This window comes from Podarcis raffonei, chromosome 3 (assembly GCF_027172205.1).
Source record: "Podarcis raffonei isolate rPodRaf1 chromosome 3, rPodRaf1.pri, whole genome shotgun sequence".
NCBI classification, from domain to species: domain Eukaryota; kingdom Metazoa; phylum Chordata; class Lepidosauria; order Squamata; family Lacertidae; genus Podarcis; species Podarcis raffonei.
The window spans coordinates 124250338-124277402 of NC_070604.1; the positions used below are offsets into that span (position 1 = coordinate 124250338).

The following is a 27065-nucleotide window of genomic DNA, read 5'->3' on the forward strand; positions in this document are numbered from 1 at the left end:
ATCCCTTATTTTGGCCGCTGGTCCCTTCTTTTCAAATCTGTAAGTTGGCAGCTATGCTGGGGGGTCAGCCCCAAGAGCCCCCTCGGTGCCTGCCTGGCTGCGGCCTGAGTCGGGGAGCTGCCCCTCTGCCGGGGGAGGGGGCGCGCAGGAGAGGCGGCGGGGACGCGCTTTGGGGCCGCGTGAGCGCGCAGGGGGACTTCTGGCGGGGAGGGCGCGCGCCCTGCTATCTGGAGGCGCCGCTTGGGCAGCCCGCGCTCCGCCCGCTCGGCCCCGGCTGCCTTGCCGAGCCCAGGTCCGCATCCTCGGCGGCCGAGGCCGGGGGAGGGGAGGGGAGGCTCCGCGGGGCAGCCGGGCCCGGCCTCGACCCCCAGCCCGCCTGCAGGGCGCTCTGCACATGCTCCTTGCTCAGGGCTGGGGCTGGGCTCCTCTTTCCCCCTCTCGGCTCCTGCTCCTCCTCCGGCCCCCAGGCTCCCCCCAAAGGAGACCAGCTGGGCGCGCCCGGCGGGCCAAGGGTTAAGAGCAGCTGAGCCGCCTTCCTAGAGAGGACGGGAAATGGCGGGGGCGGGTCTTCCGGAGGCGCCCCTCTTGTCTCCTCGGGTGAGTCTCCCCCTCTTCCCGGGCTCGGCCTTGGGGGTCCTGGGGGGCTGCAGGGGGTCCTGCCATTGGGGGAAGGAGGGGGCCCAGAAACCCCCTTCAGGTGGGGGGGGACAAGGCCCTGGGGGCGGGCGGAAAGCGGGGGACGGAAAAGAAACGCAGCGAGTGAGAACTTGGGGGGGGGGAGCCCAGCCCCTCCTCGGGCTGCTGCTGCCTTGGGGAGCCCGGGGTGCAGGGGGGCGTGTCGTGCGAGGGGCTGCTCAGCTCGAGGCCTCTGCCCCCCCCCCTTGGCCCAGGCGGGGAGGGGGCTGTGGGTCGGGGGGGGGAGCCCGGGCAGCTTTGCCTGGAGGGGGGGCCAGCATCCCCTGGGGTCCCTCCCCGCAGGAGGACCCCCAAGCATCTATGGCTCTGGGGATTATGCAATGGGACATCACCATTGCGGTTATTATTATTATTATTATTATTAACCTTCCCTTCCCCCAGAGTTCCCAGGGCACATTACAACATTAAAACTATATTTTAAACAGATTTTAAAAAGCTTGCTGTCACAGAAACAAGGTGAGTCTTACTTGCTTTTTAGCAGTGTTCTTTTGCCCCACCTAATCATCATCATTATCATAGATTTATATGCCCCCCCCCGCCTGACCACATTTTCCAGGCATTCTGGGCAGCTTCCAACAAATTAAAACACAGAAAGGCTACCTGAAGACGTACTTTGGACTGGCCCAGTTAGCCCTTGGGGGGGGGTTGACCAGACAAGCATCCGGCCCTCAGAAAAAAGAGAGAAAGGACCCCACCCACGTAGTGTGTCTTGAGGACGTTGGGGATTCCAGGTGCTGGAAAATAAGACAGAAGCAGGAAGAAAATGGGCCCTGAAGTGGGGGTGGGAGAGGAAGAGAGAGCACTCTTGAGGGTCCACAGCTTAAGACCCCAACTGTGGGCCAGTGACCACTTCCCAGGCCATGGCCCTGACTGAAGGTTTCCTCCTGAGTCAGGCGGAGGAGAGAAAGCAGGCAGAGCAGCAGGTGAGAGAGACTTTCCCCTGGAAACTCCCAAGGGGCTCAGAACTGTCAGTGTTTGTAAAAAGCAAAAGCAAAAAGGGTTCTGACCTCCCTTTGTCTCTTCAGCCTGGTCCTCGGACCCTTGTCTGCATAAAAGAGTCCACGAGAATATCCTTGCAGAGTTTTATTCTTAAAAAGTCTTTGTGCAAAACACGTTTGAATAACTATACACACCAGCACTAACCAACCAACCCAAACACCAGCCTCAGCAACAAACTAACATTTCTCACTTATATATACAACTTAGTGCAGACCGCTGAGTCATGCTGACCCAGCTTTATTCGCATTAAAGAAACAGCGGCCATTTTAGCTGTGACACCCCTTCTGTTTCTTAAATGCGAAAAACCCCAACAGAAACAATACATACATACATTATATACATTATAACCCAGTTTTGTCATCAATTCATTATGGCATGTTGCTGGCAAAGGCTTGGTAAACAAATCAGCAATATTATCTTGTGATTGACAATACTCCAGTTTGATCACCCCATTCTGTACACAATCTCTCACATTCGCATGACGGATAGCAATATGTTTTGATGCGGATTTCATTATTTCCGAGCCCGCTAATGCAATGCACGATTGGCTATCTTCATAAGATGGAGGACCACTGTAGCCACCCCCAACGACAAGTTCTCAAGATGGAGGGTGAGGGAACATCTACAGTCGCCTGCGGTTCCTGCGCAATGTTTGCCATCTTGCCAAAGGTTGCAGGCAACTTTACCTGCAGCAATTGCATGTTGATTGCCCTCTTAGAAGACAAAGTCCAGCAACTGGAGGAACGTGTAGCTACGCTCCAAAGAATTAGAGAGCTGGAGCTCTTCTTGGAAGCAACAGAGCACACCGTCTCCACCAAGGCGGAGACAGGGGACTCCCCTGAGAAGGAGGCTAGTTCACCAACACAGGTGCCAGATATATGGAGAAACGTGACTCAAAGAAGTAGAAGGCCCAGGGTTCGCTCTGATTGTTTAGAAATACACAATCGCTTTGAAGTCCTCTCCCCTAGCATGGAAGACGAAGAACAGACTCCATTTGAGGATCTCTCCCTCATTACAGTCGATCAGGTATATGAAGACGAGCAGCAAAGTCAGTCCTCAAGGAATGTACAGGCGACCTTGGAACGGACAGCTCACGGAAGAACCCCGACCAGACCTAAGAGGAGGCGTGTAGTGGTGATAGGGGATTCCCTACTGAGGGGAACAGAAGCAGTGATCTGTGGGCCTGACAAGATGTCTCGGGAAGTGTGCTGTCTCCCCGGGGCTAAGATCCAAGATGTAACTGAACGACTGCAAGGAATCATAAAACCCACTGACAAATACCCCTTCCTCTTGGTTCATGTGGGAACCAATGACACTGCAAGCAATAGCCTCCAGAAGATCAAAAGAGACTATGAGGCTCTGGGCAGGAAATTGAAGCAATTAAATGCACAAATTGTCATCTCATCTGTCCTCCCAGTTGAACGACGTGGCCCAGGGAGAGAGGGAAAAATAGTGGAAGTGAACAGCTGGCTTCGCAAATGATGTAAACAGGAACGGTTTGGATTCTTAGATCATGGACTGCAGTTTCTTGAAGATGGACTTCTGGCAAGCGATGGGCTGCACCTCACAACGGTTGGGAGGAATGTTTTTGCCAAAAATCTCAGAAACCTCATCAGGAGGGCTTTAAACTGACTAATGTGGGGGAGGGAGACAGTGCTCCTGAAGGTAGGAGTCTATCAATTGATGAAGATGATCATCCAAATGTCATAGACCAAATGGAGCAAACAGCACACAGACCTAGTGGTGGGAGGAAAAAATCCTTAAATAAGAGACACGGGGGAATGATTAATGGACTTCAATGTCTGTACACTAATGCACAAAGCATGGGAAATAAACAAGATGAGCTTGAGCTCTTGGTACAGCAAACTAAATATGACATAATAGGCATCACTGAAACCTGGTGGGATAAGTCCCACGATTGGAATGTAATAATGGATACAATCTATTTCAGAGAAACAGACCAGACAAGAAAGGAGGAGGAGTGGTGTTATATGTCAGGGTATACCTGTGAAGAGATCCAAGATTTAGAACCTCAAAGCCAAAGTGAGAGCATTTGGGTCAAAATTAAGGGAGAGAAGAATTTTTTTTTTTAAAAAAATAATATTTATTAAGTTTCCAATTTTTTAAACAAACCAAACAAACAAAACAAACAGAAACATTAAACAAAAGCATAAAATTCATAAACCATACTTTTAAATAACAAATTTCTCAGACCTCCTCATACTTCTCCTTCTTGTATCCCAATTAAGATTATTTGTTCAGCAAATCCTTCATTTAAAGCATTACAGCTTGTAACATTACCTTATTTTTCAAACCCTTCTCCCCCCCCCCATCTATGTTCTTATATATCATTGCAGCTAGAAACCTCTCAATTTCAATCCAACACCATCTAACTTTCTTAAATTTTACAATATTTCTGTAAATAGTCCTTAAATTTTTTTCCAATCTTCTTCAGCCGACTCTTCTCCCTGGTCACGGATTCTGCTCGTCAATTCTGCCAGTCCCATACAGTCGATCAATTTCATCTGCCATTCTTCCAGAGTGGGTAGATCTTGCGTCTTCCAATACTTTGCAATGAGTATTCTTGCTGCTGTTGTAGCATACATAAAAAAAGTTCTGTCCTTCTTTGGCACCACTTGGCCGACCATGCCCAAGAGAAAGGCCTCTGGTTTCTTCAAGAAGGTATATGTAAATACCTTTTTCAATTCATTATATATCATTTACCAGAACGCCTTAATCCTGGGACATGTCCACCAAAGGTGATAGAATGTACCTTCAGTCTCTTTACATTTCCAACATTTATTGTCAGGCAAATGATAGATTTTTGCAAGCTTGACTGGGGTCATGTACAACCTGTATATCATTTTCATAATATTCTCTCTTAAGGCATTGCATGCCATAAATTTAATCCCGGTGGTCCACAACTGTTCCCAGTCAGCAAACATAATATTATGTCCAACGTCTTGTGCCCATTTAATCATTACAGATTTAACCGTCTCATCCTGAGTATTCCATTTCAGCAGCAAGTTATACATTTTTGACAAGGTCTTAGTTTTGGATTCTAGCAATTCTGTTTCCAATTTAGATTTTTCCACCTGGAAACCAACTTTCTTGTCCAAATTATAAACCTCCCTTATTTGGTAATAATGAAGCCAATCTCGCACTTTATCTTTCAATTTCTCAAAACTCTGCAGTTTCCATCTGTCCCCTTCTAGTTCCAAAATTTCCCAATATTTTGGCCATTTAGCCTCCATGTTAAGTTTTCTCTGAGCCTTAGCCTCCATTGGTGACAACCACCTTGGAGTTTTATTTTCCAATAAATCTTTATATCTAGTCCAAACATTAAACAGTGCTCTCCTGACAATATGATTTTTAAAAGCTTTGTGTGCTTTCACCTTGTCGTACCACAAATATGCATGCCACCCAAAAACATTGTTAAAACCTTCAAGATCCAAAATGTCTGTGTTTTCAAGAAGCAGCCAGTCTTTCAACCAGCAGAATGCTGCTGATTCATAGTAAAGTTTCAGGTCTGGCAGGGCAAATCCACCTCTTTCCTTTGCATCAGTTAATATCTTAAATTTTATTCTAGGCTTCTTGCCCTGCCAGACAAATTTAGAAATGTCTTTCTGCCACTTCTTGAAACGATCCATTTTGTCCAAAATTTGCAAAGTTTGAAACAAAAACAACATCTTAGGCAATACATTCATCTTTATAGCTGCAATTCGACCCAACAAGGAAAGCTTCAAATTTGACCAAATTTCTAAATCTTTTTTCACTTCAGCCCAACATTTTTCATAGTTGTCTTTAAACAAATTCCCATTTTTAGCTGTCATATTAATCCCCAAATATTTCACTTTCTTAACCACAGTCAGGCCTGTTTCATTTTGGAACTTTTCTCTCTCTATCGGTGTTAAATTTTTCTCAAGAACTTTGGTTTTTAACTTGTTGAATTTGAATCCTGCCATCTGACCAAATTCTTGAATTAGTTCTAAAACTCTTTTAGTACTAGATTCTGGCTCCTGTAGTGTCAAAACTAGATCATCTGCAAACGCTCTTAATTTAAACTGTTTGGCTCCGACCTGTATACCTTTAACCATCCGGTCCCTTCTAATCATGTTCAGCAAAACCTCCAGGACCGAGATAAAAAGCAGAGGGGAGATAGGGCATCCCTGTCGTGTCCCTTTTTCTATCTTAAACTGTTCTGTAACCACATTATTTACAATTAGTTTAGCCGTTTGTTCTGAATATATTGCACCAATACCATTCTCAAAACCATGGCCTACCCCCATACCCTGTAGGTTCTTTTTCATAAAACTCCAAGAAATGTTGTCAAAGGCTTTCTCCGCGTCCACAAATATCAAAACAGCCTTAGTGTTTATATTCACTTCTAACTTCTCCAAAATGTCAATTATATTCCTTAGATTATCCGAAAGATGTCTACCCGGAAGAAAGCCCGCCTGGTCCTTATGAATCTCCTCAATCAGTACTTTTTTCAATCTCTTAGCTAAAATGTCAGCAAAGATTTTGTAATCCACATTTAATAGGGATATGGGACGGTAGTTCCTAAGTTGAGTCTTTTCAGTCTCTGTTTTTGGTATCCGTGTAATGTAGGCCTCTTTCCACGATTCTGGTGCCCTTTTCCCCTCCAAAATTTCATTGCAAACTTCCTTCAATGGTTGCAATAGCCACTCTTTCAACCGTCTGTAGTAGCAGGAAGACAACCCGTCTGGTCCTGGAGACTTGCCCACTTGCATATTTAGAATGGCACCTTCTATCTCCTGGTCGGTTATCTCACAGTTCAGCATGAGTTTACTTTCTTGTGAAATTTCTTGTAATCCATTCGTCTTCAAAAATCGGTCTATATCCATTTCGTTCTGTGGCCCTTGTGCATAAAGTTGTTTAAAATATCTCTGGAAACAATTTCTGATCTCATTTGGGTTATGTATGTCTTTCCCTTCCACTTCCAGATTTGTAATTGTATTTAGTTTTTGTCTTTTTTTCAGTTGCCATGCCAGTAGTTTCCCACATTTGTTTGCTGATTCAAATGTCTTCTGTCTCATTTGTTTAATTTTCCATTCTATTTCCTGGTTCATCAATTCCATATATTGTACTTGAAGTAACTTTATTTCCTTCAAAATCTCCTGTGACTTTGGCTTTGCTCTCAGTTTCTTCTCTCCTTCTTTTATTTTCTCCAGAATTTTATCCTTTTTCTCATTTCGACTTCTCTTCTTTATTGCATTCTGTTGAATCAGAAACCCTCTCATCACGGCTTTACTGGCATCCCATATTACTCTTTTTTAAACATTAGTGGCCAAATTCACTTCAAAATAGTCTCTCAAGGTTTTTTGGGCCTTTTTGTATACTTCTTCATCTCTAAATAAGGTGTCATTCATCCTCCATCTAAAGGAGCCGGGTGTCATTTGTTTCATCTCCATCTTTACTGCATTATGGTCGGAGCAAGTTTTGGGGCAGATTTCTACCTTTTTTATCTTCGGTGCCATTCCTCTAGTAATCCAAATTTGGTCAATTCTAGTCCAGGTCATTTTTGCTTCAGAGAAAAAAGTTCCCTCTCTCTCTAGAGGGTTCTTAGTTCTTCAAATGTCAATCAGGTCCATATTGTCAGTCAGTTCAAAAAAAGTCTTTGGTAATCTCCCATCTTTGGTGATTACTTGTCTTTGTGCCTTGTCCATATTTGTAGAGACAACTCCATTCATATCTCCCATTAAGATTATCTTATAATCCATATAGTCCAAAAGAACCTCATGCAACTTCTTAAAAAATTCAGATTTCCCCTCATTCGGTGCATAAACCCCTACAATCAGAAATTTTTCTCCTTGAAGTTGAATTTCAATAGCCAGATATCTTCCTTGTTCATCTTTAAAAATTTGTTTCGGTAAAAGTTTCTCCTTTGCATATATCACAACTCCTCTTTTTTTAACCTTGTCCGATGAAATAAATTCTTGTCCCAATCTCTTATTGATGAGCAGCTTCCTGTGTGACCTCATTACATGTGTTTCCTGTAGACAAATCAAATCCAATGGTTCTTTCCTTAATATATGGAAAACACTTTTCCTCTTTCGAGGGGAATTGATCCCATTACAATTCCAACTTAGAAGTTGCAGAGCCATGGTAAATTATTTGTTCTTCCCTCCTACTGCCCCGAGTTGCTCTTCTTCCTCAGTCGGTGGTATGTCTTTCCCTGGTTCAGCAAGTCCATATGACAAATTTGCTACATCCAAAGTTCCTTGTGAGTCAGTTGGGTCCTCTCCAATCACTCCCTTCTGCAGGTTCTCGCCTTGTTCATTAAGAAATTTGTCTTTATCCTCCACAGTCCTTATTCTTATTTTCCTTCCTTTAAGTTTAAAGGATAGGCCTTGAGGAAATTCCCATCTAAAAGGAATTCTATTTCCTTTCAGTAGGTCCACCAGATCTCTGTAATGGGCCCTGACATCCAAAATGAGTTTAGGGATATCCCTAAAAATTTCCACGAAAGAGTCTCCAATTTCCAAACGTCTTTGGTACTGTAAATTAAGAATTTTATCTCTTTCTTCTTTTGATCTTAACAAGATCAGGCAGTCCCTTGCTTTATTCTTTCTTTGTTTCCTACCAATCCTAAAAGCACTCACTATCTTAATTTCTTCCTTTCCCAAGTCCTTTTGCCAAAATTCAGTAAATTCTTTCATAAGAAAATCCGCCAAGTTATCTTGTTCCTCTTCTGGTACCGCCCGAAGTCTCAAATTCTTCTCTTTCCCTTGAAGTTCCCACATAGACAGGGTCAAGTCATGGTCCTCAAGTTTCTTATATACCGGTGGAAACCTCTCCTGAGTAGCAGTTGCAATTTCTTTTGCTTCTTCGGCTAATTTCCTGGTGGAGGCCGATTCCTCTATAAGTTTCTCAATAGACTGTGTATTTGAATTCACCTTCTTCCCCAATTCATTTATGCTTGTAGTATTCAAGTCAATTTTTGCTGAGGCCTCCACTACTTGCTTATTTGTCTCTGCAACTTGTTTAGCTAGGAATTCCAGTGATGTATTAATTTTACTTAATGCCTGGGCGATTGGATCTTGAGATGACATAACTTTTGGTCTTTGCTGTGGAACTGTAACTCCTGATGAACCCGCTGGACCAGATGTTGAGGCCCTTCTCTGCTGTGTAATGTCAGTTTTATATTGTTTCCCAGATCTAAGCTTTTTTTCTTCCGTTTGTTCTATTTTTCCCTTCTCATCTGCCATATCACTCCCATACAACAATCCAAGGTCAGTCTCACGCTTGGTTACTTTGTTTTGAAAGGGAATTTTCCAGGCTCTGTTATTTTGTAGCACAAAGCTTATTGCAACAAATCTCCTCTAGGGGGACACAGTTTCAATTTCAATTTTAATAGTAACAAATATAGTCCTAGTAGCTCCTTTTTGTTCTTTAACCAAGCATACTTTCCACCAAAAATAGCTTTTCCTGTCCAAAATCTCTTTATAAGCAATTATTCCCTTCACAGAGTATCAACGTTCTTAACACTTAGCACTTTGACAGCTGTCAAAAGCAGTCCATTCCAGGTTTTAGAGGCAGCCGATAGAAATGCTTCTCGTTGCCTTTGCAGGAAGAATAATGGTCAAATTTCTCCCCTCTGCCCCTGCTAAGCGGAGGGGGATCCTTTTTCTTTAGTGTTGAATTAGAGTCTTTCAGTACGTCTTTCAAAGTTTCTGCTTTAAATTCTCTTTGCTTTGTCCTGTCTACAAATCGGGAGAAGCAGACTTCCTGTTGGTACTTCCCCTTTTCAGTGCCAAATTGCTTTAAAATTTGTATAAATTTGTCTTCTTACCCCTACTCACGGGTAGTTGTTTTCAGTCCGAATTTCCAGAAAGGAATCGACGCTCTCCGACAATGGCTTGCGGCTTCGCCCCGTGAAGACGGTACGATGGTGCGCGACTCTCAGCTCCGCGCCGCTCACCCCCGCTCCGTTCAGAAGCCTTTAAAAAGGCTTCCTTGCAGTCGGGGGGGGCGCAAATGGAGCCCACCGAGCCTCCGCATTCGCAGGCTTCACCGCCTGTGATTTCTTCGGGTCTCCGCTTCGCCGCAGCGGCCAGACCCACGCTCCACGGGGCCGGTTCCCTCCGGAGCTCAGAGGGAACCCGCCATTAATCGCTGGCGTCGACTGGAAGTTCTAAGGGAGAGAAGAATAACAGTGACCTCATTGTGGGAGTTTACTATAGATCCCCAAGCCAAACGGAGGACATAGATGATGCCTTCCTGGAACAGATGGCCAAGCATGCAAAAGGAAGGGAGATAGTAGTAATGGGGACTTCAATTACCCGGATATTTGTTGGATGTCAAACTCAGCCAAGAGCATAAGGTCAAACAGATTCCTCACTGGCCTTGCAGAGAGCCAGTGTGGTGTAGTGGTTAAGAGCGGTAGTCACCTAATCTGGGGAACCGGGTTCGTGTCTCCGCTCCTCCACATGCAGCTGCTGGGTGACCTTGGGCCAGTCACACTTCTCTGAAGTCTCTCAGCCCCACTCACCTCACAGAGTGTTTGTTGTGGGGGAGGAAGGGAAAGGAGAATGTTAGCCGCTTTGAGACTCCTGAAGGGGAGTGAAAGGCGGGATATCAAATCCAAACTCTTCTTCTTCTTCTTCTTCTTCTTCATTGTCCAGAAAGTGGGAGAAGCAACAAAAGGAACAGTCATTTTAGATCTGGTCCTAACCAATGTTGATGACCTGGTTAGTGGGGTAGAAGTGGAAGGATCATTAGGCACAAGTGATCATGCTCTTCTGAAGTTTACTATACAGCGGAAAGGAGCAGCCAAGCATACTAGGACTCAATTTCTTGACTTTAAGAAAGCCAACTTCATAAAACTTAGGGAAGTGCTGGGTGAGATCCCATGGACAGTAATACTAAAAGGAAAGGGAGTTCATGATGGCTGGGAGTTTTTTAAGAGGGAGATAGTAAAAGCACAACTTCAGGCAATACCAATGAGACGGAAACATGGAAGGTGCCTAAAGAAGCCAGGGTGGCTATCTAAAGAACTTTTAACTGAGTTAAGATTAAAAAAGGATGTGTACAAAAAATGGAAAAGGGGGGAAACCACCAAAGAGGAATTCAAACAAATAGCCAGCACGTGTAGACACAAAGTCAGAAAAGCTAAAGCACAGAATGAATTTAGGCTTGCTAGAGAGGTTAAAAGCAACAAAAAAGGCTTTTATGGGTATGTTCGTAGCAAAAGGAAGAACAAAGAAGCAGTGGGGTCACTCAGAGAAGATGGTGAAATGCAAACAGGGGACACAGAAAGGGCTGAACTGCCTTCTTTGCCTCAGTCTTCTCCGATAAAGAAAACAATGCCCGACCTGAAGAATTTGGAGCAAAGGATTCAGCAGAGGAAACACAGCCAAGAATAACTAAGGAGATAGTACAAGAATACTTGGCTAGTTTAGATGTATTCAAGTCTCCAGGGCCAGATGAACTGCATCCAAGAGTATTAAAAGAACTGGCAGATGTGATCTCAGAACCACTGGCAGTCATCTTTGAGAATTCCTGGAGAACAGGCGAAGTCCCGGCAGACTGGAGGAGGGCAAATGTTGTCCCTATTTTCAAAAAGGGGAAAAGAGAGGACCCAAATAATTACCGCCCAGTCAGTCTGACATCAATACCAGGGAAGATTCTGGAGCAGATCATTAAGCAAACAGTCTGTGAGCACCTAGAAAGGAATGCTGTGATCACCAATAGTCAGCATGGATTTCTGAAAAATAAGTCATGTCAGACTAACCTGATCTCGTTTTTTGACAGAATTACAAGCCTGGTAGATGAAAGGAACGCAGTGGATGTAGCCTACCTTGATTTCAGCAAAGCATTTGACAAGGTGCCCCATGATATTCTTGTAAAGAAGCTGGTAAAATGCGGTCTTGACTATGCTACCACTCAGTGGATTTGTAACTGGCTGACTGACCGAACCCAAAGGGTGCTCATCAATGGTTCCTCTTCATCCTGGAGAAGAGTGACTAGTGGGGTGCCACAGGGTTCTGTCTTGGGCCCGGTCTTATTCAACATCTTTATCAACAACTTGGATGATGGACTCAAGGGCATCTTGATCAAATTTGCAGATGACACCAAACTGGGAGGGGTGGCTAACACCCCAGAGGACAGGATCACACTTCAAAACGACCTTGACAGATTAGAGAACTGGGCCAAAACAAACAAGATGAATTTTAACAGGGAGAAATGTAAAGTATTGCACTTGGGCAAAAAAAATGAGAGGCACAAATACAAGATGGGTGACACCTGGCTTGAGAGCACTACATGTGAAAAGGATCTAGGAGTCTTGGTTGACCACAAACTTGACATGAGCCAACAGTGTGACGCGGCAGCTAAAAACGCCAATGCAGTTCTGGGCTGCATCAATAGGAGTATAGCATCTAGATCAAGGGAAGTAATAGTGCCACTGTATTCTGCTCTGCTCAGACCTCACCTGGAGTACTGTGTCCATTTCTGGGCACCACAGTCCAAGAAGGACACTGACAAACTGGAACGTGTCCAGAGGAGGGCAACCAAAATGGTCAAAGGCCTGGAAACGATGCCTTATGAGGAACGGCTAAGGGAGCTGGGCATGTTTAGCCTGGAGAAGAGGAGGTTAAGGGGTGATATGATAGCCATGTTCAAATATAGAAAAGGATGTCACATAGAGGAGGGAGAAAGATTGTTTTCTGCTGCTTCAGAGAAGCGGACACGGAGCAATGGTTCCAAACTACAAGAAAGAAGATTCCACCTAAACATTAGGAAGAACTTACTGACAGTAAGAGCTGTTTGACAGTGGAATTTGCTGCCAAGGAGTGTGGTGGAGTCTCCTTCTTTGGAGGTCTTTAAGCAGAGGCTTGACAACCATATGTCAGGAGTGCTCTGATGGTGTTTCCTGCTTGGCAGGGGGTTGGACTCGATGGCCCTTGTGGTCTCTTCCAACTCTATGATTCTATGTTTCTTCCCGAGATCTGCTCTTTGGCATTAAAGAATATGAAGATGATCAGCAGAAGGTGTCCATTAAACTTTAATTAGTTTAATGTTAAGTAAACGTCTAGTGCGCTTCCAACGCCATAAATCTTATCTCAGCAGAGAATTTCGTGCAGCGGTGAAGAAGGCAGGAGAGTCAGTACCTTTCAATGAAGAATCCTGGAGCAAGCACTTTGGAACTCAGGAAAAAACTTTATTTACAAAAGAAAAACCCTGGCGATAAAGCACACATGCTCTTATCTCCGGCATAAAGAAAACTTTACTCTAAACCTAACTCATATCAGCCCACCGCCCACAAACTGAGTGAACTGACTATTTATACAAACTAACTCACATTCTTGGATGCTTAATGACTTCCAGCTGCTCAGTGATTAGAGCGACTTGTTACCTCTTAGTACCAACACCCCCTCTCGCTCGTAACACTGAGCTGTACCAACCTTAATTCAAATTTAAACCTGAACAGAAATATTTATGAGATTGCGGACTCAAAGCTTTTGTAAAACCGTCTGCGAGATTTTCTTTGCTTGGACAATACTTTAGTTCAATTAAACCTTGTTTTACACTTTGGCATACATTTTGATAACGGATATCCAAGTGTTTTGTGAGTGCCTTGAATTGACCTGATTTAGCTAGTTTAATACAAGGTTGATTGTCTTCCCACACTCTGATAGGTAGGGAACATTCTCCAAACAATTCTTGTACCAGTTGCTTATAAAATTCCAGTTCTCTACATACATCTGATAATGCATTGAACTCAGATTCAGTTGAACTTAAAGCTATAAGTGATTGCTTTCTTGATCTCCAACCAATTAGTGCATTTCCAAATTTTATCGCCATTCCTGACACTGATTTTCTATCTGGTCCAGCATCTGCCCAACTGCTGTCGGCCCAACATTCAAGTTGTGTGCTGCCCTCTGCTGATAGTTTTAAGCGAAACCTTTTGGTAGTTTGGAGATACCTTAAAACTCTTTTTACTCCTTGCCAAGCATGCATTGATGGTTTTTCAGCTTGTCTACACAGCATGTTGACAGCATATGTTATATCGGGCTGAGTCCACTGTGCAATGTGGAGTAGACTGCCTATCGCTGACTGGTAAACCCCGGGATTACTGAACTCTGCCTGTTGCTTGGCTTGAGCATCCTTTGTGTAACTTAATTCCATTGGGGTTTTAACACCAGCACAGTTGTCCATTTTAAACCTTTCCAGCAACTGCTGGATCTTAGCTTCTTGGCTGAGCCAATAGTTCCCATTTTCATCTTGCTGAATTTTAACTCCTAGATAAACAGATACAGTGCCTAGTGATTTTATCTGAAACTTTTCTCCAAGCTTTGTGGCAAATTGTTGTGCAAGTTTATCGTCCTTTCCACTGTATAATAAATCGTCAACAAATATCAAAACTGCTTCTTGTTCACATCCCGAGCCCTTTAGATAAAGACACACATCTGCTGCGCTCTTTCTGAACCCCATGCTCTCTAGAGCATCGTTTAAGCAGGAATTCCAATTACGGGCGGACTGTTTCAACCCATAAATGGATTTGTGTAGGTGCCAGACCTGGTTTGGCTTGTCTCCTTCAAAACCTGGTGGTGGTGTCATATAGACTTCCTCCTGTAAGTCTGCATTTAAATAAGCCACATTGACATCAAAATGAAACAGCTTATTTCCCTTCTTAGCTGAAGAGGCTAAAAGCATTCTTAATGACTCCGATCTTGAAGTAGGGGCATAGATTTGAGAATAGTGAACACCTTTGCGCTGCGAAAAACCTTTTGCAACTAGTCGGGCTTTATATTGCAACTCCTCAGTAGTTGTGGGCTTTAAACGATATACCCATCGACAACCTACAGCTTGTTGCCCTTTTGGAAGCTCTGTACTTGTAAACACACCGAGAGACTTCATTGAAGCCATCTCTTTTTCCATTGCTTCCTGCCACTTTACGGCTTCTGAGCTTGGAAGCTGTTGTACCTCTATATAGCTATCTGGCTCACACTGTGCCATATTTACGTATACACTTGTCACCTTAAACCGCTCTGGTGGTTTGCCCTTTGTGGCACGTTTTGATCTGCGCAATTGTTCCTCTTGTGCCCCCTCTGACCGTTGGCTGTCAGAATCTGTCTCAGACTTTATATCTGGGTGCGCCCCTAGGGATAAAGACCTCCGTTTAGATACCTCCCTTGGGCTTGGTGTTGCAGGCGACCTGCTTTGCTTTTGCTGTCTGCTAGGCCTACTGACTGGCGATGTTGGAACACTCCTAGATTCTGGCTTTTCTACCTTAGGAGAAGAACCTTGTGCCTGGTCAGAATCTGCATCTGAACCATGTGCACCATCCCCTTCTGGCTCACCACCCTCTGGACTTTCATTCTCAGCATAAATGCCTAAATCATCTCTCAAAATGTCAGGGTTAGCATGTAAGTGAGTCCATCCGGATTGCTCACAAAATTCAGCGCTCCTACTGATGACCACTCTTGTAGTATCCCCATCTGGGTTCACAAACCTCCAAGATTTGGCATGTGGTTCGTACCCACAAAAAATGAGTTTCCTAGCCCTTGGACTTCCCTTTTTCCTTAACGCTTTTGGGATAAGTACATAGGCTTGAGATCCAAACACCCGAAAGTAATTAACTTTGGGCTTCTTCCCATATAAAGCAAAATATGGCGTAGTATCAATTACTGAATTATATACTCGGTTCAGAATATGAGTAGCTGTCTGCCAGGCTTCCGCCCAGTAACTTTGAGGGAGTTTAGAATCAAACAACATAGAGTTTGCCAACTCTTGCAGAACCCTGTTTTTACGTTCGGCCACGCCTCCTTCTTGGGAGGAATAAGGTGTAGACAGATGATGCTTAATTCCCTTTTTCTTAAAGAAATTCTGCAACACAGACCCGGTAAATTCTGACCCTCTGTCTGTCTGAAAAGCAAGTACTCTAGTACCAAATTCAAGTTCTACTGCATGAACCCAATTTTTAACTGTTTCTGCAGTATCTGCTTTTGTTTTGAGAGGAAAAAACCATGTGACTTTTGTTTTGTCATCCGAGAGACACAGTGCATACCTCGAACCTCCCATGCTAGCAACAGGCATTGGGCCACATAGGTCCATATGCACAAGTTGGAATACTTTGTCAGATTTCCTATCTGAACTGGGATAGCTGCATCTATGAACCTTCGCCCTTTTGCATGCAGTACAATCCAAATACCTAGTACATTTGTTCATTTTGCACCCTTCTGATAATTCAGGTTGCCTTTTAACATACTGAAAATTAATATGTCCCAAACGGTGGTGCCATAAATGAACACAAGAATTATGGGTAGGCGAGTTCACACAACCAGCATGAACCTGTTCAACTTCATCTGGACTTGTCTCAAAATAATACAACCCATTTCTGCATTCCACCTGCAAAAGAGATACGTTATTCTTTGAAATAGTGCAAACCCCATTTTCAAACACAGTTTTAAACCCATCTCTATCAAGTTCTGACACAGACAAAATACACCCCTTCATTCCCTTTAGCACATAGGCATCAATTTCTGTATGCAAACAATTCAAGAACACTGTGCCTACGGTCTTTAAGGAACGTTTAGTTGAATCTGCCATTGTCACAACTTTAAGGGTTTGCAAATGTCTGCAATTCTGCAAACGGACACTAGATGGCGCCACCAGGTGGTGAGATGCACCACTGTCGATCAACCAGCGTAGATTGCTGCCTTGGCCACGCCCTTGCATCAACGCCATTGCTGAAGCCATGTGCTGTGTGCTGTGGGAGTAGCCACGACCTCCTCCTCTTCTTTGACGTCCCCTGGAACTCCTTGTCTGGTAACTAGGGGTAACGGCCTTGGTGCTGTCTTGACCAGGTTCACGTGTGCAGTTCCTGATTAAATGGGAAGAGGAACCACAGCAAAAACAGTGTCTAGCTGCAAAAGCATTTACTGTGTTCTCAAACTCAGCATCCCCACTCTTAGGCATAGCACAACTCCCCTTTGAAGACAAACCTCTTTCTCTTTGCCTTTTATCCTGTTCATCTGCAAGCCGAGAAGAAATGTATTCAAGGGTTAATTCAGCTGAAGGCATAGCTTCCAAAGTTAAAGCTAGAGTCTCATAGCTTTTATCAAGAGAAGACAACAATATGTATGACTGCTGCTCCATAGAGAAAGGAATGCCCAGCTGTCTTAGTTGATTAAAGGCAGACACCATTTTGGCAATATGTTCTTTCACACACGCTCCCGGTTGGAGACGTAAATCAAACAAACATCTTGTAGCATGGATCTTGGCCCCCGCAGTGTTTCTGGAATTTAGCCGCTGCAGAACCATCCAGACCTCATGTGTGTTCTTTAACTCAGAAACATAAGGCATTTGCTCTGGTCCCACTGCCAAAACTAATGGACCTTGGGCTTTCCTGTCGCGTTTCTGTGAAGCTGCTGCTGCTGCTTTGTCTTCTGCAGACGCGTCTGCAGCTGCCTGCAAAGGCGGTGCTTCAGTACAACTCCACAACTCTTTTGCTTGCAACCAAACCCTTACTCTAGCCTTCCAATCTTGCCAATTTTCCCCATTGAGTCGCGTAAACGGGATAGCAAAACTTTCCTGGGACTCTGCCATCCTCCCTGGGGCTTAGGAACGATACTCACACACCTGTAGACCGTCTCCCAGCTGCTGAGGTGGCTCCTTGAGGAATAAGACGTCTTCCAGCGAGTACAAACTGCACAGTGCCTGTTTAAAACTTTTTCTAGGCACGTTGCAGGACTCAAGCTGCTTTGAAGGCTTTCGTTGTCGGCAACCGCTTCTGTCTTCGCTCCAGTCCTTTCATAAATCACTCTGAACTGCACTCCTTATCTCCTTCTTGACGTACAAACAGCCATAACCTGTCCATTAAACTTTAATTAGTTTAATGTTAAGTAAACGTCCAGTGCGCTTCCAACGCCATAAATCTTATCTCAGCAGAGAATTTCGTGCAGCGGTGAAGAAGGCAGGAGAGTCAGTACCTTTCAATGAAGAATCCTGGAGCAAGCACTTTGGAACTCAGGAAAAAACTTTATTTACAAAAGAAAAACCCTGGCGATAAAGCACACATGCTCTTATCTCTGGCATAAAGAAAACTTTACTCTAAACCTAACTCATATCAGCCCACCGCCCACAAACTGAGTGAACTGACTATTTATACAATGACTTCCAGCTGCTCAGTGATTAGAGCGACTTGTTACCTCTTAACCCTTTAGTATCAACAGAAGGGACCCGGAAAAGAGTTATGAGCCTCGGACATAAGATCTCCAGGTTGATGGACTATATGGAATTGACGGAAAGGACTGGCAGATTCCGAAACCAGGGAGAGGAGATGGTGGAAGAAGATTGGAGATTTAAAGTTTATATATAGAAATACTGTAAAATTAATGAGTGATAGAAAATTGGTGGAAAGAAATTTTATGGTCTTAGCAGAAATGTTATAAGGAGTTAAGCATATATAAGTATTTTAGTTTTAATGGAAAATAAGGATAAAAAATATGTTAAGATATTTATAATATGACATAAAATAGAGAAAGATGGAAAGGATTTGCTGAAACAATTAATAGAAGTGGAATACAAAAAGGGAGGTGAGAGGAAGTCAAGGAAACAAGGGAATGAAAGATAGAGCATGGAAAAGCTGTGATGTATGTTTTTTTAATGGTTTTTGTCTTATTTTGTTTAGGGTTAGGGTGGGTTAGGGTTTTGTTTAGCTTAGTTTAATGTGTTTAGTTTAATGTGTTTGGGTTGTGTTTTGTATTGTTTATATATTGTATTGTATTGTTCCTTTCTTTTTTTGTCTTTTCTCTCTTGTCTTTCTTTTTTTTTCTTTCTGTAATCTTTAAAAGTAATAAATATTATTTAAAAAAATAAAGTGAATTCCTGACTACACTCAGCTTGCGTTTCCCTCTGTCTCAGGGGAGGACATGATCACTTTCTCCCAAGTTTCCCAGTACTTCCACTTGGTTGATCAGTTCCCATCTGTTGGTGAGGACCAGGTCCAAGAGAGATGATCCCCTTCTTGTTTCTTCCGCCTTCTGGGTCATGAAATTGTCAGTGAGGCAATTCTGCATGGTCACTTTCCTTAGACCAGGGCTAGAGGCTTACTTCTCTTTCTTCTTACTTTTTTCCTGTTAATGGAAGTTCAGAGTCGGGGCTGTGGTGCAGTCCAGCCCTGGTTCCTAGCAAGACTCAGCCACGCTTGCTCAGGAAACATTTCTCTTCTCCTGACCATGTATCAGTCTGATAACAGACCAATATGTTTGCTTTGTAGGATTTGCTAGCACCTCTAGATTGGACCATCAGAACTTGGCAGAAAGCGAAAGGATTCCTTCCGATCTCTTGGAGGCTTCATGAGAGCCCAGATGGATGAGCAAGACTCAGCTGGCCCTGAAGCAGGAGGAGGCCCTGCCCTCCAAACTGGGAGCAGTGGGAGATTTGGGGGAAATTCAGAGCAGAAGATCCCAAGTGAGGAGGACACCCTTTGCTCAAAGGTGCAGAGCCAGCAGTTGAGACAGTTCTGCTCCCAGGAGGCCAAAGGACCCCGAGAGGCTTGCGGCCGACTCCACCACCTCAACTGTCGGTGGCTGAAGCCAGAAAGTCATACGAAAGCTCAGGTGCTGGACCTGGTGATCTTGGAGCAGTTCCTGGCTGTCCTTCCGCTGGAGATGGAGAGCTGGGTGAGGGAATGTGGAGCGGAGACCACTTCCCAGGCTGTAGCCCTGGCTGAAGGTTTCCTCCTGAGTCAGGCGGAGGAGAGGAAGCAAGCAGAGCAGCAGGTGAGAGAGACTTTCCTTTGAAAACTCCCAAGGGGCTCCAAGCAAGACAGGGAGCCTTCCAAGACGCTCTCCTAACGGCTCGCCCTCTTTGGAGAAGCAAGGGATGAGATCTGCTCCCCTAAAGTGTTTGCTCCGATCATTCCTTTTCTAATCCTTCTCCCCATTCTCTGTTTTAAATCCTTGTTACTCTTTCAGGGAAAGGATCTCTATGCGGAAATGGGCCTGGATTCCTGTGAGGCAGAAAAGACTCCGTTGGACGCCAGAGGGAGGCCACTGGGTAAGGAGGAACTCGTCTTTCTTCTCATTCTGTGGATCTTGAAACTAATCTTTGGGTTCTGTTCATCTTTAGGGGGGGAGGCACTTGGGGCCAAGAGCCCAAAGGAGGGCAGATGTATTTTGAAGAACAAAAATTTGAAATGGGTACAATGTCAAAATGCACTCAGCAAGCAAGACCTTTTCTATGGCAAATCTATGGCACTTATCTCCAAGTGCCGAACCTCTAGTTATAGGTAGGTAGCCGTGTTGGTCTGCCGTGGTTGGAAAAAGAAAAAAAATTCCTTCCAGTAGCACCTTAGAGACCAACTAAGTTTGTTATTGGTATGAGCTTTCATGTGCATACACACTTCTTTAGATACACTGAACCAGACTTCTGAAAGAGACTTCTGTTTCAGTGTATCTGAAGAAGTGTACATTCACACAAAAGCCCATACCAATAACAAACTTAGTTGGTCTCTAAGGTGCTACTAGAAGGAATTTTTTTATGGTGAACCTCTGAGAGACGCAGGAGCTGATGGCTTCCCTTTGACTTTTGTCTCTCACAGGTGAGAGATGGATGCCCCCCAGACCTCCTCATCCATCTTTTCATGAGAATGGAGGAGAAGCAGCAGCTGTGGAAACAGATCTGGTATGGGGAAAGAGCTTTGTGGGGAAAGAGTCAGAGGAGTGGGGCAGCCAGGGAGCCTCTGGGCCGGAAAGAATTTCTCCTCCTCTTGGCTTCTGTCAAAGCCTCTGTCCTGAACAAAGATGGACAGTGCCATTCGAGAAGCTCTATGTGCTGACAGGAATGAACAGCCATCTCTCCTTAACTGGGCTTCGGAATGTCACTATTTATATGATTTATCAGTAGCTGCAGTTATATTTCTATATTGATCTAATCAGGCTTCTAAGCAGTTGAGAAGCTTCCAAGAAGTTGAGAAGCCATAACAAACCGTGGCCGGGATTCACCTCAGCAGCCCCATCAGCTGCACAACGGGGATCGCCCTCCTCCCCCTCTCTGTGCCCCCATGAGCCCCTTGAAGTTGGCTGTAGGGCAGAGGGAGGGTCCCATCGCCCCCCAAGCATCGCACAGCGGGAGTAGAGAAGGGAGCGTTCTGTCTGGCAGACAGGAATACTTCCACAGACAGAATAATTTGAAGAACAGCATGCGGAGTTCCACCCATTCACACAAAGATTTGAGGAGATTTCACCCCTCCCATATCCAAGAATCTCCTGATGAGTCTGCTGATTCTCCAGAGAGGAGGAGCAGTGTTCTGCTCTCTACTTATTCTGCTCCAGCACCACATCAAAGAGTCAGTCAGTCAGTCAGTGTGTTGGAGAGAGAGGGACTGAGTGTTAGAGATTGTGTGTAGAGATAAGGTTGCTGCTAAGAGCAGCTGCAGACACTCAGTGCAGTGCAGCATTCATTTATGCTTAGACCTATTTAGCTCTGTATATAGTTGTATTATAGTTGTAGATAGAATAAAGAAGATATTCTACAGAGCTGCTCTCCAAGTCATTTATGCTCTGCTGTACTCTGCTATACTCTGCTGTGCGACGACTGTCTTCTTGTGGAAGTGAATCCGGTGCTCACAACTCTAAGCTGTGAGTCCACAGCACTTTGATGTGTTCCTGTGTGGAAGGTGGTCTCTGGAGGTGCTACCCAGCTCGCCTGGCCCAGTCGGGGCTGAAGTGGATGAGTCCAGTTAGTGGCACTGGCTCAAGGGCGATGCTGACAAGATTAATACCCATCATTAGAATGCACAGTAAAATAATTCAATTGAAATACTAAAATAGGCATACAGACCGAAAATGTGCAGCAAAATAATCCCATTAAAACAACACAACAATGAACGGACAGAAAACAATCAAGCAATGTATAGTGGATAATCTTTATGCTGTCTCAGAAGAGGACACAGCCCAGAATAACTAAGGAGATAGTACAAGAATACTTGGCTAGTTTAGATGTATTCAAGTCTCCAGGGCCAGATGAACTGCATCCAAGAGTATTAAAAGAACTGGCAGATGTGATTTCAGAACCACTGGCAGTCATCTTTGAGAATTCCTGGAGAACAGGCGAAGTCCCGGCAGACTGGAGGAGGGCAAATGTTGTCCCTATTTTCAAAAAGGGGAAAAGAGAGGACCCAAATAATTACCGCCCAGTCAGTCTGACATCAATACCAGGGAAGATTCTGGAGCAGATCATTAAGCAAACAGTTTGTGAGCACCTAGAAAGGAATGCTGTGATCACCAATAGTCAGCATGGATTTCTGAAAAATAAGTCATGTCAGACTAACCTGATCTCGTTTTTTGACAGAATTACAAGCCTGGTAGATGAAGGGAACGCAGTGTTTCAGCAAGGCATTTGACAAGGTGCCCCATGATATTCTTGTAAAGAAGCTGGTAAAATGCGGTCTTGACTATGCTACCACTCAGTGGATTTGTAACTGGCTGACTGACCGAACCCAAAGGGTGCTCATCAATGGTTCCTCTTCATCCTGGAGAAGAGTGACTAGTGGGGTGCCACAGGGTTCTGTCTTGGGCCCGGTCTTATTCAACATCTTTATCAACGACTTGGATGATGGACTCAAGGGCATCCTGATCAAATTTGCAGATGACACCAAACTGGGAGGGGTGGCTAACACCCCAGAGGACAGGATCACACTTCAAAACGACCTTGACAGATTAGAGAACTGGGCCAAAACAAACAAGATGAATTTTAACAGGGAGAAATGTAAAGTATTGCACTTGGGCAAAAAAAATGAGAGGCACAAATACAAGATGGGTGACACCTGGCTTGAGAGCAGTACATGTGAAAAGGATCTAGGAGTCTTGGTTGACCACAAACTTGACATGAGCCAACAGTGTGACGCGGCAGCTAAAAAAGCCAATGCAATTCTGGGCTGCATCAATAGGAGTATAGCATCTAGATCAAGGGAAGTAATAGTGCCACTGTATTCTGCTCTGCTCAGACCTCACCTGGAGTACTGTGTCCAGTTCTGGGCACCACAGTTCAAGAAGGACACTGACAAACTGGAACGTGTCCAGAGGAGGGCAACCAAAATGGTCAAAGGCCTGGAAACGATGCCTTATGAGGAACGGCTAAGGGAGCTGGGCATGTTTAGCCTGGAGAAGAGGAGGTTAAGGGGTGATATGATAGCCATGTTCAAATATAGAAAAGGATGTCACATAGAGGAGGGAGAAAGGTTGTTTTCTGCTGCTCCAGAGAAGCGGACACGGAGCAATGGATCCAAACTACAAGAAAGAAGATTCCACCTAAACATTAGGAAGAACTTCCTGACAGTAAGAGCTGTTTGACAGTGGAATTTGCTGCCAAGGAGTGTGGTGGAGTCTCCTTCTTTGGAGGTCTTTAAGCAGAGGCTTGACAACCATATGTCAGGAGTGCTCTGATGGTGTTTCCTGCTTGGCAGGGGGTTGGACTCGATGGCCCTTGTGGTCTCTTCCAACTCTATGATTCTATGATTAAGCAAACAGTCTGTGAGCACCTTTTTCCTTTTCCTTCAGGGTCCTCTGTGCTTTAAAGATGTCGCTGTGTATTTCACAGAGGAGGAGTGGGCGTTGCTGGATCCTGACCAGAGAGCTCTGCATAAGGAAGTCATGGAGGAGAACCGTGCGACTGTGGACTCTCTCAGTAAGGATTCCTGCTGGACTATAATATATGTTTTGAAATACACACACACACACACACACACACACACCCCTACCTCCACCTGTGAGAATCCTGCAATATTTTGATGGCGCTTGACAGCATCTGGGATTCTCATTCCCCGTAGCTCACCTTGAATCTACTGTTCTGTCTGCGAATATTCTTGCCCCACATATGCCTTTTTAAACCATGACCAGGCTGGTCTGAGCTGCCCAGACCTTCTTGAATGTAACTCTCTGTGTGGTAGCAGAAGAAGTAGCAGCTTCTGTCACTTTCTGATTGACCAAAGACACAACTGGCCTTGCAGATGGAGGAGATTCCATGATTAGGCCAAACAAGATCCATCATGGAAGATGCCAGGCTGTTTGAATCTCAGGTTCCCATCAATCTGTGCGTCAATGAGAGTCAATAAAGGCAGTGAACCCTGTAGTAAGACCTCAGATCTAACACCCTTCCGTTCTTCATCGATCACAAACATTCATTAGCAGACTTCCATAATTTGGGGCTCTTTCTTCCTAAGGCTCTAATGTGTTTCTGTCTTTGATGCAGGTGGAGATGGATTGGAAATTATGAACAAGGGAAACCGTGACAACATTCACACAGTGGGGAAGTTGTATAAATATTTGGAGTGTGGAGAGAGTTATAGTCTGAGCTCCCATTCTACTTCCCATAAAATATATCCTATTGGGAAAAATCGTTATCGGTACTTGGAAGATGGTAAGACGTTTCGTCAGAAGACATTTCTCACTTTCCCTAAAAGAACTCACAGCAGGGAGAAACCCCATCAGTGTTTGAAATGTGGGAAGAGCTTCACTTGCAAGAATAGTCTCACTTTCCATAAAAGAATTCATACAGGGGAGAAACCCCATCAGTGCTTAGAATGTGGGAAGAGCTTTAGTCACAGGGCTGTGCTCAAGGCCCATCAAAGAATTCATACAGGGGAGAAACCATACAAGTGCTTGGAATGTGGGAAGAGCTTCAAACTGAAGAGGCATCTCACTTATCATCAAGCAATTCACAGTCGGGAGAGACCATATCAGTGCTTGGAGTGTGGGAAGAGCTTCAGTTGGAAGGACCATCTCATATCCCATCAAAGTATTCATACAGGGGAGAAACCACATCAGTGCTTGGAATGTGGGAAGAATTTTAGCTGGAAGGGTACCCTTACTTCACATGAAAGAATTCACAGAGGAGAGAAACCATATAAATGCTTTGAATGTGGAAGGGGCTTCGTTAGGGGCTGCCAGCTCACTTCCCATCAAAGAATTCACACTGGGGAGATACCCCATCAGTGCTTAGAATGTGGGAAGGGTTTCACTAACAAGAATAGTTTCACTTCCCATCAAAGAATTCATACAGGGGAGAAACCGTATCAGTGCTTGGAATGTGGAAAGAATTTTAGTCGGAAGGATAACCTTACTTCACATGAAAGAATTCACAGAGGAGAGAAACCATATAAATGCTTTGAATGTGGAAGGGGCTTCGTTAGGGGCTGCCAGCTCACTTCCCATCAAAGAATTCACACTGGGGAGATACCCCATCAGTGCTTAGAATGTGGGAAGAGTTTCACTAACAAGAATAGTTTCACTTCCCATCAAAGAATTCATACAGGGGAGAAACCGTATCAGTGCTTGGAATGTGGAAAGAGCTTCAGGCAGAAAGCTAAGCTCACAGATCATCAAATAATTCATACAGGGGAGAAACAATATCAGTGCTTGGAATGTGGAAAGAGCTTCAGTAGGAAGAGAAGTCTGACTTGCCATCAAAGAAGGCATACAATGTATGAACCCTATAAATGCTTGGAGTGTGGGAAGAGTTTCAGTCACAGGCAGGGTCTCACTTCCCATCAAAGAATTCATACAGGGGAGAAACCCCATCAGTGCTTAGAATGTGGGAAAAGCTTTAATCGCAAAAAGAGTCTCACTTCCCATCAAAGAATTCATATAGAGGAAAAACCATATCAGTGCTTGGAATGTGGAAAGAGCTTCAGGCAGAAAGCTCATCTCACTTCCCATCAAAGAATTCATACAGGGGAGAAACCATATCTGTGCACGGAATGTGGGAAGAATTTTAGTCAGAAGGATCACCTTACTTCACATGAAAGAATTCATACAGGGGAGAAACCACATCAGTGCTTGGAATGTGGGAAGAATTTTAGTCAGAAGGGTACCCTTACTTCACATGAAAGAATTCATACAGGGGAGAAGCCATATCAGTGCTTGGAATGTGGAAAGAGCTTCAGATGGAAGAAAAGTCTCACTTACCATCAAGGAACTCACAGCAGGGAGAATCATGGTATTTGAAGATGGGTCTCCTATCTCCTCTCAATCTCCTCTTTTCTGGGCTAAGCCTACCCAGCTCCTTCTCTCGTTCCTTAAAAGGCTTGCTTTCCAAATGCTTGATTATATTGGTCACCCTTCTCTGCACAGATTCCAACTTCTCAATATCCTCCTTTGATTGTGACATCCAGAATTGAGCACAGGACTCCAGGTGTGGTCTGACCAAGGCAGAAAGGAACCTAGTATTACTTCCCATGACCTGGACGTTAGACGTCTGTTGATATAGCCTGAAATAGCAGTAGGTTTTTTTGCTACTGACTCACCTTGTTGACTCACATTAAGCTTTTGGTGTCCTAAGACCCTTAGATCCTTTTCACATATGCTGCTGGCAAACGTGGTGTTTTACATAGAATCATAGAATTGTATTTTTTTTTTAACTTTTAATAAATTTTTATTCAATACGAGTTAAAATACATACATAATCACGACAAAAGAAAATACAAAAGAGAAAAACAAATACATCTGTCAGGGAATCAGGAGCAGGAGCACTGGGGAGAGAGGATTGGGAGAGCGAAGGGGAAGAATCTGAGGGCAGCGTAGGGGAGTATGACAGTGGCCCGAGAGATTCCATGAGCTTCTCCAGCGAATCAGAAGATTCCCAGAAGGGGGCGCCGATGGTCAGGGCAAGGGGGGTCCCAGGGGGGACGCACCAGAAACAAGGAGCCAGAGGGGAACCCCAAAGCAGCAGTGGAGGATCGGGACCAGTTTCCCCACCAGAGCATAGTGGGGGGGAGGAGTCACATGTGTCAGGGCCAGCGTCTCCAGAGAGGGAGTCAGGGCTGACCACGCCTCCATCGGAGAGTGGGGGAACAGAAGGGAGGTCAGTTGCAGCTAGCCCCCCCGAAGGGGGAAGCAGTGGCAGCAGCAGTGAAACGGTCAGGAGGAAAGCTGCTGGCTGGGCGCGCGCGCCAAGTTCAAATGTGCAGGCGCGCGGAACAGCAGGAGACCCGGATGGGGAACCAGCTCCTAAAGCCCGCCGGAGGGAGGGAGAAGGCTCAGGAGAATCAGCGGGAGAAGAGGCTAGAAAGGGCGGAACCCCGGCGGGCAGGCGGACCCAGAGGAGGAAGGAGCAGCGGAGAAGGTGGAGCAAGGCTAGGATCTTAAATTGGTGTCAGGGGGGAGGAGACTCAGACGGAGCATCAGTGGTCTGACACTTTAGACGTGGGGCTGCGCGCTGCGGCTCTGGAAGTGAAACTGAACTTCAATAAAGACTTTTATACTTAACAACGAAGCAGCGTTGGTCCTTTGTGAGCTGGGACCTAGGGCAGCCCTGACAGTATGCTCCGTCCCCAATAAAAACCTCGCAGCGTGAGTTGGTGCAGCGAGGGGCAAGACTTGGTGTTTTGCGAGCTCACG

The 27065-nt window shown here is 44.8% G+C and overlaps 2 protein-coding genes across 10 annotated transcripts in view; both read left to right on the plus strand.

Annotated features, from left to right (window-relative positions):
• The window catches only part of LOC128411536 (zinc finger protein 883-like), a 58027-nt gene extending 31947 nt beyond the window's left edge, over window positions 1–26080 (plus strand). For 4 of the 6 annotated variants that reach the window (XM_053383934.1, XM_053383935.1, XM_053383937.1 and 1 more), the window contains 4 exons: window positions 19644–19725; window positions 20270–20352; window positions 23229–23355; window positions 23920–26080. In XM_053383934.1, coding sequence (XP_053239909.1) covers window positions 19644–19725; window positions 20270–20352; window positions 23229–23355; window positions 23920–25673 — 2046 coding nt within the window. In that variant the 3' untranslated portion in view covers window positions 25674–26080. Of the gene's footprint in view, window positions 1–1398; window positions 1620–18943; window positions 19449–19643; window positions 19726–20269; window positions 20353–23228; window positions 23356–23919 lie in introns of those variants that run through there. The other 2 variants (XM_053383932.1, XM_053383936.1) reach the window with 2 other exon arrangements.
• LOC128411538 (zinc finger protein 850-like) overlaps window positions 1–27065 on the plus strand; it is a 123407-nt gene that overhangs the window by 17331 nt on the left and 79011 nt on the right. The window contains exons 1-2 of one of the 4 annotated variants that reach the window (XM_053383942.1): window positions 495–597; window positions 1078–1152. The gene's annotated coding sequence lies outside the window, so the exon portion shown is untranslated. Of the gene's footprint in view, window positions 1–494; window positions 598–1077; window positions 1153–1552; window positions 1620–27065 lie in introns of those variants that run through there. The other 3 variants (XM_053383945.1, XM_053383944.1, XM_053383947.1) reach the window with 3 other exon arrangements.